This window comes from Elephantulus edwardii, unplaced genomic scaffold (assembly GCF_000299155.1).
Source record: "Elephantulus edwardii isolate Elephantulus edwardi_28Jun2011 unplaced genomic scaffold, EleEdw1.0 scaffold00049, whole genome shotgun sequence".
NCBI classification, from domain to species: domain Eukaryota; kingdom Metazoa; phylum Chordata; class Mammalia; order Macroscelidea; family Macroscelididae; genus Elephantulus; species Elephantulus edwardii.
Genome location: NW_006399799.1, coordinates 2,353,199 through 2,373,008, shown reverse-complemented (window position 1 = coordinate 2,373,008; position 19,810 = coordinate 2,353,199). Strand labels below are relative to the sequence as shown.

At 38.5% G+C, this 19,810-nt stretch overlaps 1 protein-coding gene across 1 annotated transcript in view; it reads right to left on the bottom strand.

Moving 5' to 3' along the window:
- Window positions 1–12,648: 12,648 nt before the first annotated feature.
- Window positions 12,649–19,810, bottom strand: part of LOC102844188 (chromosome unknown open reading frame, human C1orf94) — a 91,184-nt gene continuing 84,022 nt past the window's right edge. Inside the window, exon 9 of the mRNA XM_006886575.1 lies at window positions 12,649–12,724. Coding sequence (XP_006886637.1) covers window positions 12,649–12,724 — 76 coding nt within the window. The remainder of the gene's footprint in view (window positions 12,725–19,810) is intronic.

The following is a 19,810-nucleotide window of genomic DNA, read 5'->3' as shown; positions in this document are numbered from 1 at the left end:
GAAGTGACCATGGTTTGAAGCAAGTTCACCTTAGTCCTCAGAATGACATTCTTACTCTTTAAAGCTGCAATGAAGTAATTTGCAGTATATTTATTCATATTTCACAGCAATAAATTGCTTTATTTCTTGATTGCTACTTCCATGGGCACTGATTGTGCATTCAAGCAAAATTCAATCCTTGACAGCACCAATCTTTTTTCTATTTGTCATGACGCTGAATACTGTTGGTTCAGTTGTGAGGATATTTTTTATTTTCTATTGAAATATAATCCATTCTGAAGGCTACCATCTTTATACTTTATCAGTAAGCAATTGAAGTCATCCTTTTCTATTAGTAAGATTGTGTCTTCAGCATCATCTAGATTGTTAATGACTGTTCCTTCAATCCTAATACCATTTTTGTCCTCAAATAGTACAAATTTTTAGATTCAGGATACAGATGATTATGTATTATGGAAGGATGTAAATCTGATGCCCATCTTTCCTGACTTGGACCCATGCAGTATGCCCTTGATCTGTTCAAATATTTCTTCTTGGTATATTTACATATTCTTCATGAGCATACATTGTTGTTGTTGTTGTCGTGCTCTGTCAAGTTGCCTGCAACCCTTAATGATCCTATGTACAACAGCTCTGAAGCCTATCCTGTCCTGAGCCAGTCTTACTGACTCCGACACACCTACCCCCATTGCCCCAGTTACAGTATCAGTCCATCTCATCCAGGGTCTTCCTCTCCTGCACTGTCCGACTGCCCTTCCACTCATGATGGCCTTCTCCAAGGACCAGTTTCTCCTGGCCATATGCCAAAAGTATGTGAGATGGAGCTTCAAAATCCTAGGCTCCAAGGAGAAACTTGGTTTCACTCTCTCCAAGACGAACCTAATTGTTTTCTTGGCGGTCAATGTTATGTTCAAGACTCTTCTCCAGCACACTATTAACAATAATTTATTATTATCCATAGAGTCACATACATTTACATATTCAACTGCTGTTTTTGTGTACCATCAAGTCTGAACTGACTCATAGTCACCTGGGAGGACACTGTCCATCTTTCTTTCATAGAGCTGGTGGTGGATTCAAACCGTGATCCTTTGGTTTGGCAGCACAACTCCTTACCACTAAACCACCAGAGTCAACAGAAAGCAAATAAATATCTTTTTTGTGTTCTATGTTTTCATCCAAAATGCATCTGATAGTATCCATTGTTCTGTGTCTTCTTCTGAATCCAATTTGATTTTTTGTCAGTCACTTGACCGTGTACTGCTCTTTTTATTTTTAAATTCTCTTTAGCAAGATTTTGCTTCTTTTTGTTGTTGTGTGCCATCGACTTACAGTGACTGAAGCTCTGGAGCCTGCCCTTTCTGAGCCCATCTCACTAACTCTGACACACTCATTATCCCACTATCAACCTATTTCATCCGGGGTCTTCCTCTCCCACGCTAAACCTCCACCCTGACAAGCATGATGGCCTTCTCCACGGACTGGTTCCTCCTGGCCTCATGACCAAAGTATCTGAGACAGAGCTTCAAAATCTCAGCCTCCAAAGATAAACTTGATTTCATCCTTTCCAATACAGACTTATTGTTTTCTTGGTGGTCCATCATATGTTCAAGACTCTTCTCCAGTCCCACAACTCAAAGGCATAGATTGTTCTTCTGTCATTCTTAGTCATGGCCAGCTCTCTGATGTATTGCAAGTAACTGCAAAAACCATGGCCTGCATCAGCCACACCTCAATCTCTAGACTGACATCATTTATCCTGGAGAGGTCCCCGACTGCAGATTTTCCCAGTGCAATTTGTCTTTTGATTTCCTGACATTTAAGATTTTATTAACACATGTTATTAATGATTGTTGTTGTTGTTATGTGCTATCAAATTATAATTGGCTCATAGTTTACCTCCAGTGAGTTTTCAGAAATTGTAAATCACAATTGAGGAGATTGATTGCCCATATCTTCTGTGTAGCTGCTGGTGGATTTCTTTCACTTGCCTTTGTGTTGGCAGTGCAACTCCTTGCCCATTACATCACCATAGTTTGATAATTGACCCGTTCTGTTGGGTTACCTGTTTGGGGATGTGCACATATATGGATATCTTCCAGCTGATTGATCAGGTAACTGTCTTCCAAATCTTGTAACATGTCACATCCAATGCTGCATTCATTTGTTGGAACATTCCAATTGGTATTTCATCAATTCCTGAAGTCTTGTTTTTGGCCAATGCCTTCATTTCAATTTGGACTTCTTCCTTCAGTTCTGTTAGTTCTTAATCATATACTCCTTTCTGAAATGGATAAAAGTCTACCAACTCTTTTGCTACAATGAATTATGTATTCCCTCCATAATCTTTCGATGCTTCCTAAATCATTCAATAGCTTGCCCCAGGAATCCCTAGTATGCCAACTTGAGAAATATGAAATGTTTTTCTTTTGCTTTTCTAACCTTTAAAACTATAGTTTAATTCTTAAACTGAGAAATCAATGCAGGCAGGAATTGTGGCTACTTTGTCCATTATAGAATTCATAAGAATAAGTTGTCAATAAATCTGTACACAGTGAATGGAACAGTAGAAGAAACAAAGGAGAGTTGGGAATATAAATCAAACCTTCAGACTTCACTGTCCAGAAGCAGGATCAACACTCAGGGTCCCTGATCTCCAGAATTCCCTATGAGGGAAGTACAGTTAGGGAGTGCAGTGTGTTGAGAAAGTATTCGGTATTGGCTCCAGTCCTCTCTTACTTTCTCTCTAATTCCTTAAAAGGGAAATTTATAGAGATGTCTGAAGAGCTTCTATCTAGTCATCTTGGGATGGGAGCTTGGGCATAAGACACTAGCTCAACACAGCCTAACACAACTGAGCAAGTTCAAAACAATTTAGCAGGCATTTAGCTGGCACCATGTGCTAGACACCATACTAAGTGATGATCTATGTGAAATTTCTCTCCTTTTTAAAATGAACACTATTTTTATTAAAGTAAAATATGCACATGATTAAAAAGCCAAATAAAGCAAAAATCTCACAAATAAAACAGTGATATCCTGCACCACCATCCCACACAAAATCATCCAACTTCTCATAGACAACCAAGTCAGCCCTAATGGGCTTCCTATATATCTGAGAGCTGGACAATGAGTAAAGATGACAAAAGAAGAATTGATGCCTTTGAGTTGTGGTGCTAGAGAAGAGTGGTGAACATACCATGGACCGCCAAGAAAACAAATGGGTCTGTCCTGGAGATGGTGAAGTCAGTTTGTTCCTTGGAGGAAAGGATCTTGAAGCTCTGTCTCACGTACTTTAGGCATGTCATAAGGAGGGCTCAGCTGTTGGAAAAGGACATCATTCTTGGAAGGGTAGGGTGTCAGTGGAGAAAAAGAAGACACTGGATAAGATGGATTGACACAGTGACTGTGGTAAAAATGGTGAGGTTGGCTTAGGATAGGCCAAGATTCAGAGCCATTGTTTTTCAGGTTGTTATGGGTCATAGTCGGCTGATGACACATAACAACGACAATCTCTGTATTTCTGTATAATCACGCTGTTGTTATTAAGTGTTGTAGACATAGTTCCAACTCACAGCAACACTAGGTAGAGTAGAATAAAACACTGCCTCCTCCCATGCTATCCTCACATCCGTTATGTTTGAGCCTATTGTTATTGGCACCATGTTAATCCATTTCATTGATGATCTTCTTCTTTTTCTCTTTCTACCAAGCAGACTATCTTGCCCAGGGACTGTTTTCTTTTAATCTAATCCCCAAAGTGGATGAGACAAAACCATGTTCTGTGGTGTAGTGGGTCTATTTTTCAAAATTATTTTGCTTGGCCATTACCCTTAACTTTTGCCTTATGGCTGCATTGGGGGTTTTTTTGTACCATCAAGTCAAGTACTACTCATAACAACCCTATGAAGGACAATCTAAACCATATCCGACCCTGTGCCATCCTCATCATTTTTTACATACTCGAGCTCATGGCTGCAATCACTGTGTCAATCCATCTGGTTGAGAATCTTCCTCCCTTTTGCTGACCCTCTCCACCTTTCCAAGAATTAAGCCCCTCTCTACAGAACCTCACCTAGCAATATGCTTAAAATACATTAAATGAAACTTTGTTATCTTTGCCTCCAAGAAGTCCTTTGTCTGCACCTTCTCCAAGTCATAACTGTTATCTTGGCTGTCTGTGGGATAGTCAGTACTCTTCTAACACCACAGCTCAAAGACAATTCTGTTACCCAAATAAGGGTAACAATGAATAAATTGTCCAACTCTCAGATATACAGCAAGTGATAGAAAAAAACCATGACCTGAATAAGGCTCACTTTAGTTTTAAGACTGGTATCACTGCTCCTCAATAATTTAGAAAGGTCCTGAAGTACTCCTGTTGTACTGCATCTGGTATTGCATCTATTGATATTTAATATGATAATGTTGTGATAAATTATAATATCATAATATGATAATGATATGCATCTATTGGTAAAAAGGGTATTCATTGGGGATTCAAGTAAGATGAAGTGGTTATGATTTCAATCTTTTCTCCATCTATCTTGATTTTGCCTATTGGCTCAGTGATGAAAATTTTTGTTTTCTTGACATTGAGAAGCAATTTGTATTGAAGACTGTAGTCTTTGATCTTCTGAAGCAAGCACTCCAAGTCTTCCTCAACTTTCAGCAAGCAAGGGTGTGTCATCTACATAACGTATGTTGTTGACGAGTCTTCTTCCAATCCTGATGCCGCATTCCTCTTCATAAAGTACAGCTTTTCAAATGATTTGCTCAGCATGAAGATTGAATAGTTATGAAGACAGTATACAATCCTGATAGACACATTTCTTCATTTTAAACCATGTAATGTCCCCTTTTTTCTTTCTGTGTGGACATGATTGAGTGAGAAAATGCAAATAAATTGTTTTAGTCTATCCAGAGGGAATTGATCCATTTGGTCATTGCACCAGATTTAAATTGAACATAGACAGTGGCCAAAATTGGGGATCTCACTATCAAGAAAGAAGAAATAGAGAATGCAGTTCACATCCTTTGGGACCAGAGACCCAGAACAGCTGGAGCAGTGAACCAGAGACTGACATGAGACAGGACTGATCTGCTGCTCCACAGAGCCAGAGCCAAAGACCTTCACCCAGACCTGCTGGAGAACCAAGGAGAGATGTCATAACTGGTAGGACAAAACCTGTCTTTCAATCTCCAGTTACTTTTCTGTCACCAAGTCTGTATTTTCCACCTACAAGTATTCTTTGTTTCCTACTTTTTTATTCCAGTCATCAATTTTTACTAATATATCTTGATTGCATATTATATAAATTTCAGATTACAAAAGTTAGGAGTTCTCTGTTCCTTCATTGTTTGCTTTAATGGCTGGTGTGTATGCTTGAATAATAGTTTGTGTATGGAGATCACTCACAATGCTGTGTGTATCACTCATAGCGTTGTACATCAGGATACATCTTGAAATGCTCTTTTTGACTATTAATGCAACACTATTCTTCCTCAGCTTTTCAGTCCTGCGTAATGAATATATAGAATAGGTAAACATCTTTTTTAGTATTCTCTGCTTTCAGCCAAGATCCATCTGACTGACATCACCAATGATATCACTGTTTAAAGAGAAGTTCATTCCACATTCTCTTACGGTTTGAATTTCTGAAAGTTTCCTATCCATATACTGCAACAATTCACTTTTAAAATTATCTTTTATATAGCTTCATTTGCATGTGATACTAGCCATACTATTAAATTATTTATGCCTTAAATTAGGCCATCTTTCTTTGAAATGGGCATAGATACAGATTTTTCCTAGGTGATATCTCCCAGCCAGGTAGTTGTCTTCCAAATTTCTTATAAGAAATGAGTGAATACTCGCAATGTTGTATCCACTTGTTGAACTATCCCAAGTTGGTGGTCTGTTATTTCCTTAAACTGTATTTTTGCCAATGCCTTCAGTGCAGCTTGGGCTTCTTATTTCAGTACGATTTGTGCTTGGTCATATCCATCTTTTGATGTTTCTTGCATCACCAATATTTAGTCATAAAATATTTTAATATTGCAAATCAAGGCTTGAATTTTTTTCTTCAGTATGAAACTTCAGAAATGCAAAACATGTTTCCCCCCTTATGATTTTCTAGTATCAGATCTTTCCATATTTCAGTATTTTGCTTTGCTTTCTGTAGTGTCTCTTTGAAATAATTCTGAAGTTTCAAGATTATTTGCCTTGATGTAAACCATCTTTTGTTGAAGTTCTTTGGACCATTTGGAATATGAATTTTTCTTTTATTCTTCAATGCTTACCTTTCTTCTCATTTTCACTATCTTAACTAGAATTTTGCCTCACATACTTTGGACATGTTGCTAGGAAGGGCTATTCCTTAGAGGAGGACATGATTCTGGGAAGGGTAGAGGGTCTGAGAAGAGGATGCCCCTCAACCAGGTGGACTGACATGGTGACTGCTGCAATGGGCTCTGGTGTGCCACGGAGTGTGAGGATGGCACAGGATAGAACAGGGTTCAGTTCTTCTGTTCATAAGATCTCTATGAGTTGCACTCAACTCGACAGCACCTAACAACAACTAGAATTTCCATTAGTCAGATATTGAGCCTGATGAAACCATCCTTCTACTTCTTAGCAAAATCATGTGTCTTTTGCAATCCATCTTTATGTTTTGTTCTTTCCATGGGCTCACTCTAATGTTCTTATTCAACCTTTATGCTAAGACAATAGTATCTGTATTATTTAATTTCAAAAAACCCCTTTCTTGTTCTGATTTTTTAAAATATAAATATTCAGCCTTGCTATGAATTGCATTGCATCCCTTAAAAATATTTCTTGTAAATTCTAATATCGGTAGTTGTTATTATGCCACTTGAGAATACGTTTTATTTATTATATTAATGAGATAGCATTAGTATAAGGTATATTTTAAGTAAATCCCTTTTGAAATGTGGTATTAGAACAATTGAGAAATCAAGCAGAGATGGAGGAATAGAAATGCTATAGCACATGAAGAGCACAAAGAAGTCAATGAATATAAACTGAAAAGACTTTCCATATAGCTAGGGCCCTAAATTCATACTTTTAACACCTTAAATCGTGAGGAACTAAATCTGTTAAAGTCATTCACTTATGGTATTTCCATTACAGCAGTACTAGATAACTAAGACAGGAATACGGTCTTTATTTTAAAAATGTACTATCTTATCTACATGAAAATATTCCCATCTTTATTTCTTTGGTACCTTTTAATCTTTGTTCCTTTCTTTTTCGTGTGTGTGTGTGTGTGTGTGTGTGTGTGTGTGTTCCATACAGTCTTTGATTTACATTATGTTGCATTCCATATAATGAACTTTTCTTTTTTTTTTTTACTGTTGATCTCTGCACTCTAGTACCCAGTCTTTTCAGATCCCCACTGGATCTTTCCTAATTCCTTCGCTTCCTCCTCCTCCCTCCACAAAACTCTGTCCTCACACTGTTCCTTTCTTTTGAGAGGTTATTTCTATTTAGAATAAAGTATTAAGAGGTTGATTAAAAGGGGGGTTTTTGTACACATACAAAATAATAATTTTCTTTGATACCTCCAAATGGTTTGGGGGACACTTTGATTCTCCAATCACCCAAACTCCTGTTGCTTAAAATCTAGTTGCTGACAGTCGAGTGTCAAGGTGAATTCACTTAATCACCAGTTTTCATCTGGGCTCTTCTTTCTACAATCTTTATATATATGATATCCTTAAGCTTCTCCAGAGAAGATGCCTCTGTCTTTATAAAACAGTCCATGGTCCTTAGATTTGTGGAGCAAGGAAAAAATTACATCAACTTGTTGATTTCAGCTCCCTCCAGAGTCCCACCTTCCACAGTACCCAGAAAATCTCATTCCCAAGACAGGGTCCTACAGGCAAATTGCCTTGGTTCCTGTTGGTATATCCTTTGGCAAGCACATCAACATCATTTTAAGAATGTCATAGGAGTGGTACCATATCTTCTGACTTCATGAGAAGGAAAGAGAATCAAGATTATCAATATCAGCCAGCCAAGGCTGATTCCTATGAGGCAGAGAAAAATATGCCTCCACTTGCCAAACATTTTACCAATTCTGTAACTAACAGTCCCTCCCCTGGCACTAATTCTTTGTTGGCACTAATTCAATTGTTAACGAATTCAATAATTCATTGCAGTGGTCACAAAGAACTCATAGAACAACACGTATTTTACAATGATTGGAACAGTGCGTAGTCAGAGAACTACCAGAAATACAAGCCAGGTTTAGAAGAAGCAGTGGCACTAAGACTATCATTGTCAATGTCAAATGGATCTTGTCTGAAAACGGAGAGTACCAGAAGCAAGGAATCACTGAATGGTTAAAAAAATGCATCAGGAATGTGTCCTTTCTCCATGTCTTTTCAATCTCTATGTGGAAGAGACCATCCAAGAGTCTGGACTGTTTGAAGAAGAATATGACACCAAGATTAGAGGAAGATTCATCAACAACTTGCATTATGTGCATGACACAACCTTGCTTGCCAAAACTGAGGAGGATTTGGAGCATTTGCTACAGAAGGTCAAGGACTGAAGTCTTCAATAAAGATTGCATCTCAAGATCAAGAAAAAAAATTCTCGCATCCGGGCCTATTAGATTATCATGACAGATGGAGAAGAGATTGAAGTTGTTAACAGTTTCATCTTGCTTGGATCTACAATCAACATTTTTTTGCACCAGAAGTCAGAAAATCAAAGGCAAATTGCATTAGGAAATCTGCTGTTTGGGACCTCGCCAGAGTGGTAAGGAACAATGATAATGCTCTAGAATCTAAGGTGTACATGTTCAAGCCATGGTCTTCTCAATTACCTGTCATGCATCTGAGAGCTGGACAATAACAAATGATAGCAGAAGAATCGATGCCTTTAAATTGTGGTGTTGAATGAGAGTATTGAACATACATGGATTGCCAAGATACAAATAGGCCTGTCCCTAGACAGTGTGAAACCAGGTTGTTCCCTGGAGGCAAGGATTGTGAAGCTCCATCTGGCATACTTTGTGCATTTTTCCAGGGGATGACCAGTCCTTGGAGCAGGACATCATGCTTGGAAGGTTGGAGGGTCAGCGCAGGAGACCCTAGATGAGGGTTGACATAGTGATTGTAGCAATTGGGGCACTTGTCAGAGACGGTGAAATAGACTCAGAATAAGGCAGGATTCAGAGTTATTGTTCACAGGGACATTAAGGGTCAGAATCAACTCATAGCTGACCATCTGGTGGGTTTTGAGAGGCAATAAGGAAATCAACCATTTCTCTTTCATGGAGTAACTGGTAGATTCAAATCACACACCTTTAGGTAAGCAGTATAACTTCTTATCCACTAGGCCACCAGAGTTCCCTTATTAGGAAGTAATAAGTTATACTATAAGGTCAAAACCAACTCAAGGTACAATTCATTGGTCAGCCTTTTCAATTAAACCCAAATTCAGGCCTCTTTCTGGATCCCAGTCCCTCAGTAAGGCCTCTTCCATGCTTAGGGAAGTGTTCTAAAGTTCTTTCATTTCTGCCAGTTTCCTCTCCAGCAAAAAGTGTTGGTCTGAAGGTGTTCAGCCCTAACTGTGGACCAGCAAACACAGTTTCCTGGCAAATGCCCAAGGGCATCCACTCTACCCGAAAGTCTCTCCTGCCTGAAAGTTCCCCACTTTATAGGCTAGGAAGTTCACCTGCTCCTTTTTGCACCAATTTCTTTGTAGCCTCTACTGTCTCTGCTATAGCTGTCTCTCAGAGCTGATACCATTTCCCAATCACAGCAGTTCCCACTGTCTCTGACGTCATATCATTCTACCTACTTGATAAAATAAGTTCAATGCAGGAATCTCAGATCCAAAAGATACATACACTTCAACCCCGGCTCTTCTTTTGAAAGTAAAGTGAGAACCCCCTTTCCCATCCTTGGGTTGGCTCATTTTAATTCTAAAAGGATATCAAAACTGACCAAACTCTACTTGATTTACATGGAGTCAGAAAATCAAGAGCCAAACTCGCTCAACATTTCTTAGGCTGAAGGAACTGAAGAAGAAATTCAAGCTTCAAGTTGCAATACTTAAGGATGCTTTGGGCAAAATATTAAATGATCCAGAAAGCATCAAAAGAAGATGAAAGGAGTATACAGGGTCACTGTACCAAAAGGAATTGGTTGACACAGGAGAATTTCATGAAACAATGTAAGGAATTGGTTGACACCGGAGAATTTCATGAAACAATGTATGAGCAAGAGCCTATGGTGATGAAGGAAGAAGTTCAAGCTGCTCTGAAAGAATTGGCAAAAAACAAGGCCCCAGGAATTGATGGCATATGAATTGACATATTTCAACAAACAGACGCTGTCCTGGATGTGCTCACCAGGTTGGCCCAAGACATCTGGAGGACAACCACCTAGCCAACTGACTGGAAGAGATCCTTATTTGTTCCCATTCCAAAGAAAGGTGACCTGACAGAGTGTGGAAATTATTTAACAATGTCATTAACATCACATACAAGCAAGATTTTGCTGAAAATTATCCAAAAGTGATGGGAACAGAACATCAACAGAGAACTGCCAGGTGTGCAGGCTGGGTTTAGAAGAGGCTGTGGTACCAGGGATATTAAAGCTAATGTTAGATGGATCTTGGCTAAAAGCAGAGATACCAGAGGAATGTCTGTGTTTCATTGACAATGCAATTTCCTTGCTGCTAAGGATTAAATTTTAAGAGGAACACTAATGTCTTTACTCCACTCTATTAAGACCACAAGTCTATATCATCTTTTAATGTTCGTCTGTTAATACTGTCATTGGTAGAACTAAAGTTCAAGATGGTTAAGTTCTTTATTCAAGATCAGAATTGGAAAGTGACCAGTAACTTTGCTCACACCAAGGGCAAGTCTATGTTCTAGTCTCTTATTCTTCTGCTTCCCAATACTCTAATGTCAAGGGAGGATAAATATCTTTAAGTACTATATACTTTTACTTTGGGTCAATATCTCTAAGTATTATATGAAGAAATTATTTGGAAGGGTAAAGACTCCTGTCTTTGTGAAAATTTCAGGGTAATACGCTTTTCACAGAGTCAATGGAGATCCAGGCTATTAATGAAGAATATCAAGAAGAAACAAAAATTACTGGAGTTAGGCTCAAGGCTGAAAAAGGAGACTTTAGAAGCCAGGGAGAATATCCAGACTAAGATTTTTAAGTCAATAAAAATATGTAAGACTTAAGAGAACTGGAGAGATTGTATTCCAGGGCTCCAGAAGGGCAAATGAGTATAATGTTGTCATAATGGATAAGCATTAAAAATATACTTGTGAAGACTGAGTTTAAGGCCATCCTGATGCCTGGGTAACTTCCAAACCCCCAGCTTCTCATTGCTGTCAGGGTTAGGGCTCTTAAAGTTCTTCAGACCTGATTCTCACTGCAATCAGCCAGGGTGAGGTTGTGCTTCAAGGTAAGTAAATGGGTTGGTAATAGAATATGTTAGAATTAACAATATGAGTCCATCCTGTATGAGCACAGTTCACGTTTAAGACCCCAAAGTAGGTATTAACATTGCCCTCTTTCTGTGCATAATTTCATCTTCTTAGATTTTGGGTTTGATTTCACATATCAACTGGTCATATTTCAATGACTGGTGATGACTGCCTAGAGCATTATCTGGAGAGTAATTCTATGGATTTTTCCAGACTCAGAGGAAAAAAACTGCACAAGTGATTAGTAATGTCTGACATGAGTACAGGATAAGAGGGTTTAAGTACATGCACCATCACCAATTCAAATCACTGTTTCTGAGTCCATCAGAGTTATACCTTTCATAAATGTGGTCAAGAAGCTCTTATCAAAGGCACTGAAAAATATTTTGAACAAGATCTGTAAAAAGAAAAGATAGTGTCATGAGAGGGAGTCTTTGAGACTAGCCTCTAGATTAGCACTGAAGTACAATGTTTGGATTTAGCTTTTCATATTAGAATTATTTTTGAATTATTTTCCAATCTATATTTCCCAATTTGTATACAAGACAGACCTTCAACAGGAGCAGGGAAGAGGAGCGTGCTCTCATTTTAAGCCCATTTATGATATACATAAACTGGGATTTTAAGAAATAAATGGATGACCCAATAAAATGAGAAAATATCTTCGTTATAATTCCAGAGGTCTAGGCATCAACATTCCAAGGTCTCTGGCCCATGGTCTCTTCTTATATCCTGAGTAGATGTTGAACCTTGGGCGAAAACAGTGACTATCATTCCAAACATAACAAAAATAAACAGGCACACCCAATTTCAAGTTGCTCATACTTTTATCATAAAATACAAACATTCTAAAATTAAATGTCTTACTTCTATTTCACCAATAACAACAGAAACAAAAATCACTCATATTAGCTAAATACAGTTGAATATGTGGTTGAGCAAGTATGAAGACAAAGGGTATATATGCATGGATGGTGCTGTGTGTAAAGGTATGTGTGTCTAAGTGTTGGTCAATAGATGAATCAGGTCTTGCTATTTTCTGTTGGTGACCTGGTCAGAACCTTGGCTTTCCAAATTTCATACCAAGTTATTGCAGAATATTGACTTCCAGAGCCCTTAGCCATTGGGTCAGGGCTAAGGGGGGAGAAGAAAAGAAAATCTAAAAATTTACGCCATTCCCTCTAGACGAAAAATAAGGGCTGTTCATCACTGGCCCACCAGCTGTTGAGTTGAACCTGGAAGAGACAGAGTAAAAAAGCTGTGATGAAATATAATGTTATCAGCGATATTAGAGAAAATTATATATTAATTTTGTGGCTGTCAAAGACTATGAAGACTTGAAGGCTAAAAGCTTTAGCTTAATAAAAAACCTTTAGCTCTGGGAAAATAAGATATTTAAATTATATCATTAAAAGCACATAAAGAGCTTCTTCTGACACTTACTCGGATGGGGAAAGCCCTAGTGGTCTATAAGGACCATGTCTACGGTGTCTGCATTCTTGCCATGACCAGGGCCACAGGGTAGGGCGAGCTTCTTAGTCAGACCACCTTTACTTAGTGCCTGTGTTCTACCTCCTGTAGAGGGCCAGGTGTGTTTCTCATAGGTTCTGTAACATCAGAAAACATAAGGCCAGTCTTCAGCAATGACTTGGGACAATTCTGGAAATCCTTCTCTCCTTATTGACACCAAGCAACATCAATTCCAGTACCAGTCCAAGACATGAATGATAAGGCACCACCGAGATACATGAGTCTTTGCTAGGTGTTCAGGAAAGTAAGTACAAGGAATACTTGAGCCTTAGCCTCTAAGAATAGGAATACACACAGTTCTACTTTTTCACTTATTCATAGAAGTCAAAGGTCATCTCTTCCATGAAGCCTGTCCTGACTTGTCTGGACAGAACTGCTTGCTTTCACTTCTGGGTTCTCATTGCAATTTCTTCACCCCTCTGCTAGGACACTTTGAATGAATGGGTACAAACAGCAGAAGAGAAAACCATTAGATTTTGTCTAATCCAGGGATTCTCAATCACTTTTCAGCTGGACAGATACACATTACAGAAGATACTCACATTCATGGAAACCTCCCACAAACTGCTGGTTTGTTTGTTGTTGTTTTTTTAAAAAAAAATTAGGGTGGGAGAGAAGGGAGAAAAAGCAATGGTTTCTTTCTGTAACCTTCCATGAGAACAAGCTAGGTTTTCCTATGACCTTCCACAAGAACAATTTATCCATGATTCTTTTCTCACTAAACTAAGGTAGCCCATGACAATAGACATATTGTCTGGAGCGTTTACTATTTTAAACCCCATCACAGGAAAGGACTCAACATGGAGTAAAGCCAAGAGCATAAACTAGTTGCTGCCTAATTGACTTAGATTCATGGCAACTTAATGTCTGTTACTGGAGAACTGAGCTTTTATGGGGTTCTTAGGAGCTTACTTTTCAGAAAGAAGATCACCAGATCTTTCTTCTGACCTGCCTTTGCATGGTCTTGAGCCTCTAACATTTTGGTTATCAGAAAAGCAGCAGAAGTAATCAATGTTGGTGGTAGCTGCACCTTTCTGTTTCTCTTTCAAAACTCATAAGGAAACATTATTGGAACTGATAGTATTATAGGAAACCCTAGAGACTATTCTGACTTCTAAAATAAAGGCCAAGATCAGTGTTTCAGTACTTAAGAATTCTCACTAACATATTACTCATGACAAACTTCATATCTGAGTGCCACACCTCATATTTCCTAGATCGTCCAGGATGAAGACTACTGCTCTAATCAGCTACTAAGGATGTGGTCTTGAGAGATGTGTACTAAAGGGCCAGGGGCAGGACAATCCCACTGGACTGGAATTATCATTGAAAACTTCTTAAAACACCAGGAAGAGACACTTCAGATGCTCCTTGAATCTGGTAGCCATGCCTTTTGGTTTGTCTGTTGTCTTAAGCGTTGTCAAAGTTGAATACGACCCAAAGCAACCCTATGAACAACAGCTATGAACCCTGCCCTATTCCGTACCATCATCACACTTCCTGACATACCGGAGTCCACTGTGGCAGCCACCATGTTAATCCGCCTGATCGAGGGTCTTCCTCTCCTTCACCAACCCTCCGCTTGTCCAAGCATCATGTCTCTCTCCAAGGAATAGCCCTTCCTAGCCACATGCCTGAAGTATATGAGGTGAAGCCTCATCATCTTTGCCTCCAAAGAGCACTCTGGCTGCACATTTTCCAAAATGTATTTGTTTGTTCTTTTGGCTGTTCATCAGATGTTCAGAACTCTTGACCAACACCACAGCTAAAGGCATCAATTCTTCTGTCATAATTATTCATAGTCTAGCTCTCAGATGCATAGAGCAAGTGATCAGAAAGACCAAGGCCTGAATCAGACACACCTTAGTCTTCAAACTGATGTAATTGCTCCTCAATAATTTAGAGAGGTCCTTAATTGCAGTCTTTACCAGTGCAATATGTCTCCTGATTTCCTAACTGCTAGTACCAAGGGTGTGAACTGTGGACCCAAGTAAAATAAAGTTGTTGACAATTTCACTTTTTCTCCATCTATTATGATGTCACCTATTGGTCTAGTAATTCATATTGAAGGCTATATTCTTTTATCTTCTGCAACAAGTGCTTCAAGTTCTCCTCACTTTCAGCAAACAAGGCTGTGTCATCTATATAACTCAAGTTACTGATGAGTGTTCCTCCAATCTTGATGTCACATCCGAGAGTCCAGCTTCTCAAATAATTTTCTCAGCACACAGAGTGAATAGGTATAGAGAAAGAATACAACGCTGTTGTACTCCCTTCTTAATTTTAAGCCATGTAACATTCCCTTGCTCTGTTCACATAATAGCTTCCTGGTCTAGGTATAGTTTTCACATAAGCACAATTTGCTCTGGGATTTCCATTTTCTCAATATTTGCCATAACTTGTAATGATCCACACAGTCAAATGCCTTTGCATAGTCCATAAAGCATAAATAGATATTCTTCTGGCATTCTTTACTTTCAGGCAAGATGCATCTGACATGAGCAATAATATCCTTGGTGCTATGGCCTCTTCTAAATGCCGCTTAAACTTCTGGGAGTTCCCTATCTATACCATTCTAGCCATTTTTAATGCTCTTCAGCAGTATTTTTTGCTTGCATGTGACATTAATGATATTGTTTGATAATTTCCACATTCTGTTGAATCATCTTTCTTGGGAATGGGAACAATCTGTTGGTCAGACAGCTGTCCTCCAAATTTCCTGGCATAGACTGGTGAGCTTATCCAGGGCTTCATCTGCTAAATGAAACAAGTCATTTGGTATCACATTTATTCCTGGTGTCTCATTTTTTGCCAATGCATTCAGTGCAGCTTGCCCTTCCTCCTTAATTACCATTGGCTCTTGCTCATGTGGTACTTCCTGAAATTTTTCAATGTCAGTCAGTTCTTTTTGGTACAGTAACTCTGTGTATTCCCTCCATCTTCTCTTGATATTTTCTGGGTCATTCAGTATCTTTCTTAAGAAAACTCTGGTCTATCTAGGATAGCCCTAAGTTGGTATTTCCAGTTTAATATTTATTAGTGCCTCTCTAAACTCTCAAATTTATTAACACTTGGAAGATAAATAGTACAGTTATCCTATACTGAAAAAACATGTACAAACTAGCATGGCAGGAGGAAGAGAGGTCTCTTGCATTCTTGTATTGAGATCACAAATCTACACTGAGGTCCAAGGATTCTCTCTCATCCAAAATAGCCTCTTCCAGCACTACTGGTAACCCCCAAAATGCACTCATATGTGTAATAATCCCTGGTCTCCACTCAGCAGTACCTGGGCTTCCTCCCATTTCTTACCAATCCGTCTTTCATTTGTCTAGGAAACTATTTGGCTTTCTATGCCCTACACTCTCTTGCTACTTCTTACCTTTTTTTTTTTTTTTGCTAGTTTCTCCATAATAACCATCCCATAACCTCTAAATGTTGGAAGCCCCAGGACTCAGTTCCTGGACTTCTTATCTTAGACACACTCCCAGGCAATCTCATCCCACCCCTTCTCTTTAAAGATAATCTATATGCTAATAGAACTCACATTCATATTACCAGCCCAATCTCTCCCCTGAGTCCCAGAATTGTATGTCCACCTGCCTATCAACAGTCTTACTTATGTATCCAACAATCATCTTAAATTTCAGATATTCAAAATTAAAAATGCCTGTTACACAACTCCTTCTCTAGTCATCTTTTTCTTAGTGTTTTAGCATAACCGTTCATCCATTTATTCATGTCCAAAACCTAAGAAAAATTACTTAACTCCTTTTCTCACCCTTATCTCACTTTCATTATTCCATCATCAAGCCCCTTGTAATTTTACCAGGAATATCTCAAATCTTTTCACTTATATTTTTGCCCATGGTCACTGCCCCAATCTAAGCCACTGCACTTATTTTGGAAACGCATGAAGACTTCTTACCCCACCCTCTAATCAGAATGCAAATAATACTAAAAAGATGCATATTTGTGTTCTATTAACTACATGAAGGATTTATTATGAGGATCATAATAAATTACAGGTAACACTGAAAAGAATGAGAACTCCAGAATACTAAATCGTGCTCATGCTGAACCTGTAGATGAACAAAGAAGCAATTGCTCAAACAAAACAAAGAAATATTATCTAGTTTAAATCAAGGAAGGTGTATGTCAGGGTTGTATCTTTATACCACACATGTATGCTGAGCAAATATTTTGAAAAGCTAAACTGTATTAATAACAATGTGGCATCCAGATAAGAAGAGGACTCAACAACAACTTTTATTGTGTGTGGTGATGTCATAAACTTAATTGCAGAAATCAACAAAGACTTGAATCACTTACTTACTGAAGCAGATCAAAGATAAAGCTTTTGGTACGAATTACTCTTTAACACAAATAAAATAAAATTCCTCACAAATGGACTAGTAGGCAACATCATGATAAACAGAGAAAAGACTGAAGTTGTCAAGGACTTAGTTTTACTTGGATTCACAATCAACACCAATGGAACTAACAGGCAAGATATCAAAAAAACTTTTAAACATTATGTGTATGGAAAAAAATGGACAATTAGACATCATGTGTATGACAAGTAACAATCTGGAACAGGACAAGCATTATAAAGTTAATGGGGGGAGAGGAATGTGTATCAGTGAAGGAAAAACTAGTCGCTTTGTAAACTTTCACTAAAATCACAATTAAAAAAATCATATTGGACAAATTTGCTATCAGAACTTTAAAGTGCTGAAGAGCAAAGATGTCAGTTTAAAGACTAAAGTGTGTCTGAGCCAAGTCATGGTCTTTGCAATTACTTCCTATGCATGTGAAAGTTGGACACTGAATAAGAAAAACTGGGAGGTGGGGGAAGGGGGGAATGATGCCTTGGAACTCTGGTGTCCCCGAAGATATAAATATAGCTTGAACTGCCAGAAGAACAAAGAAATCTGTCTTGGAGGAAGTGCAGACAGGGTGCCATCAGAGGTGAGGATGGTGAAATTTTACCTCCTATATTTTTATCAAGAGGGGCCACTATTTGAGAAAGCTTGAAAAAGTGGAGGATCAGTGAAGGAGAGATAAGCTTCACTGAGACGCACTGACACAGTGGCTGCAACAGTGTGCTTCATGAGGCTTGGTGGAGCTACTGGGATTGGCACAGGAGAGGAAAGATTTTGATCTGTTGTACATGGAAGTGCTATGAGTCATGGTTACACATCCACACCTCACAACAGCAACCTATTGCTCGACATCACCTCTTAGCCTTATCGTCCATTCTTTACACATTGCCCTGGGTGATCTTTACTTAAACAGAAAATCAGAACATAGTAGAAAATCAGAAATACTACATCGTCATACTGCAGTAGCTTGAGTGATACTAAAACTATTCCACTGGTATTTCCCATGCCAGCAGGGACACCCATGATACCAGGTGTCAGTAAACCTCCTGGATAGAAATAAAGAAAGGCCTGATGGCAGATTTCCAAAAATTGGTCCATTAAGCATCCATTAAAATTTGAAAATGAAAATATCATTTAATACAGCAATCTCACTACTAGGTATATAAACTAAAGAAATAAGTGTTGACATATGTGTACTCCTGTGGTCAGTGGACAAATGCTAAACACACTATGCAAACAGGTACTATACCACCCTAAAGAGTGGTCTAGAATTTGCAAAACACTTGCATAATGTGTATAAGTCTAGAGGACATTACATGGAGTGAAATTAGTCAATTACAAAAAGATAAATATTATAGAAGACAGAATCAGTGATGGGGGAGGAAAAGGACAGTAAAAATTAATAAATAGATAATAGATCCTTATTAAGATGGGGGAAGAAAAAGGTAGATACAATAAAGGGGATGATGATGATCAGGCATGGTGAGTGTTACAACACAAAATGTATGAAGGACCAATATGCTTTGTAAACTTTCACTCAAATCACTGGTATAGTTTTTAGGGAAATGTGATGCAGAGATCACACCTCTCTGGCAGCTTGAATCCACCAGCAGCTCTTTGAGAGAAAGGCAATATCCTCCCATGTGATTTACAGCCACAGATATTCAACGACACTCAAGTACAGAGAAGCCAAAACAATGCTGACATAAAAGAGCTGAGTGGAAGACTTCAAAGGGCGGCTCAAGAAGACAAAGAAAATGAATGCAACAGAATATACAGAGTCTAAGAACTGAAGGGGGAAAAGGAAAGAACTCGCTTTGCATTTCTCAAGCTGAAAGAACTGAAAAGCAAATCTTAGCCTCCAGTTGTAACACTTAGAGACGCTATTGGGCAAAATCTTGAATGATCCAGGAAACATCAAAAGAGGATGGAGGGAATACATAGAGCTACTCTACATAAAACAATTGGCCAACACTGAAATGTTTCAAGAAGTACCATATGGTAAAGAGTAAATGTTAATTCAGGAAGAAGTTTAACCTACAAGGAAAGCATTGGCAAAAAATAAGGCCCCAGGAATCATTGGAATACCAATTGATATGTTTCACCTAATATATACAGCCTTGGATGTGCTCACCAGTCTACATCAGGAAACATGGAAATAGCTATCTGGCCAACTGACTAGAAGAGATCTGTGTTTATTCTCATTCCTAAGAAAGGTGATCCAACAGAATGTGAAAATTATCCAACATTATCATTAATATCACTTGAAATAAAACACAGCTAAAGATCACTCAAAAATGGTTAGAAAGAGAACAGACGGATATTCAAGTTGTATTTGGAAGAATCTTTTGGTCTTTTCTTCCTCTTCTGTCTTTGTAATGACCGCCTGCACTCTTCCTGGATGAT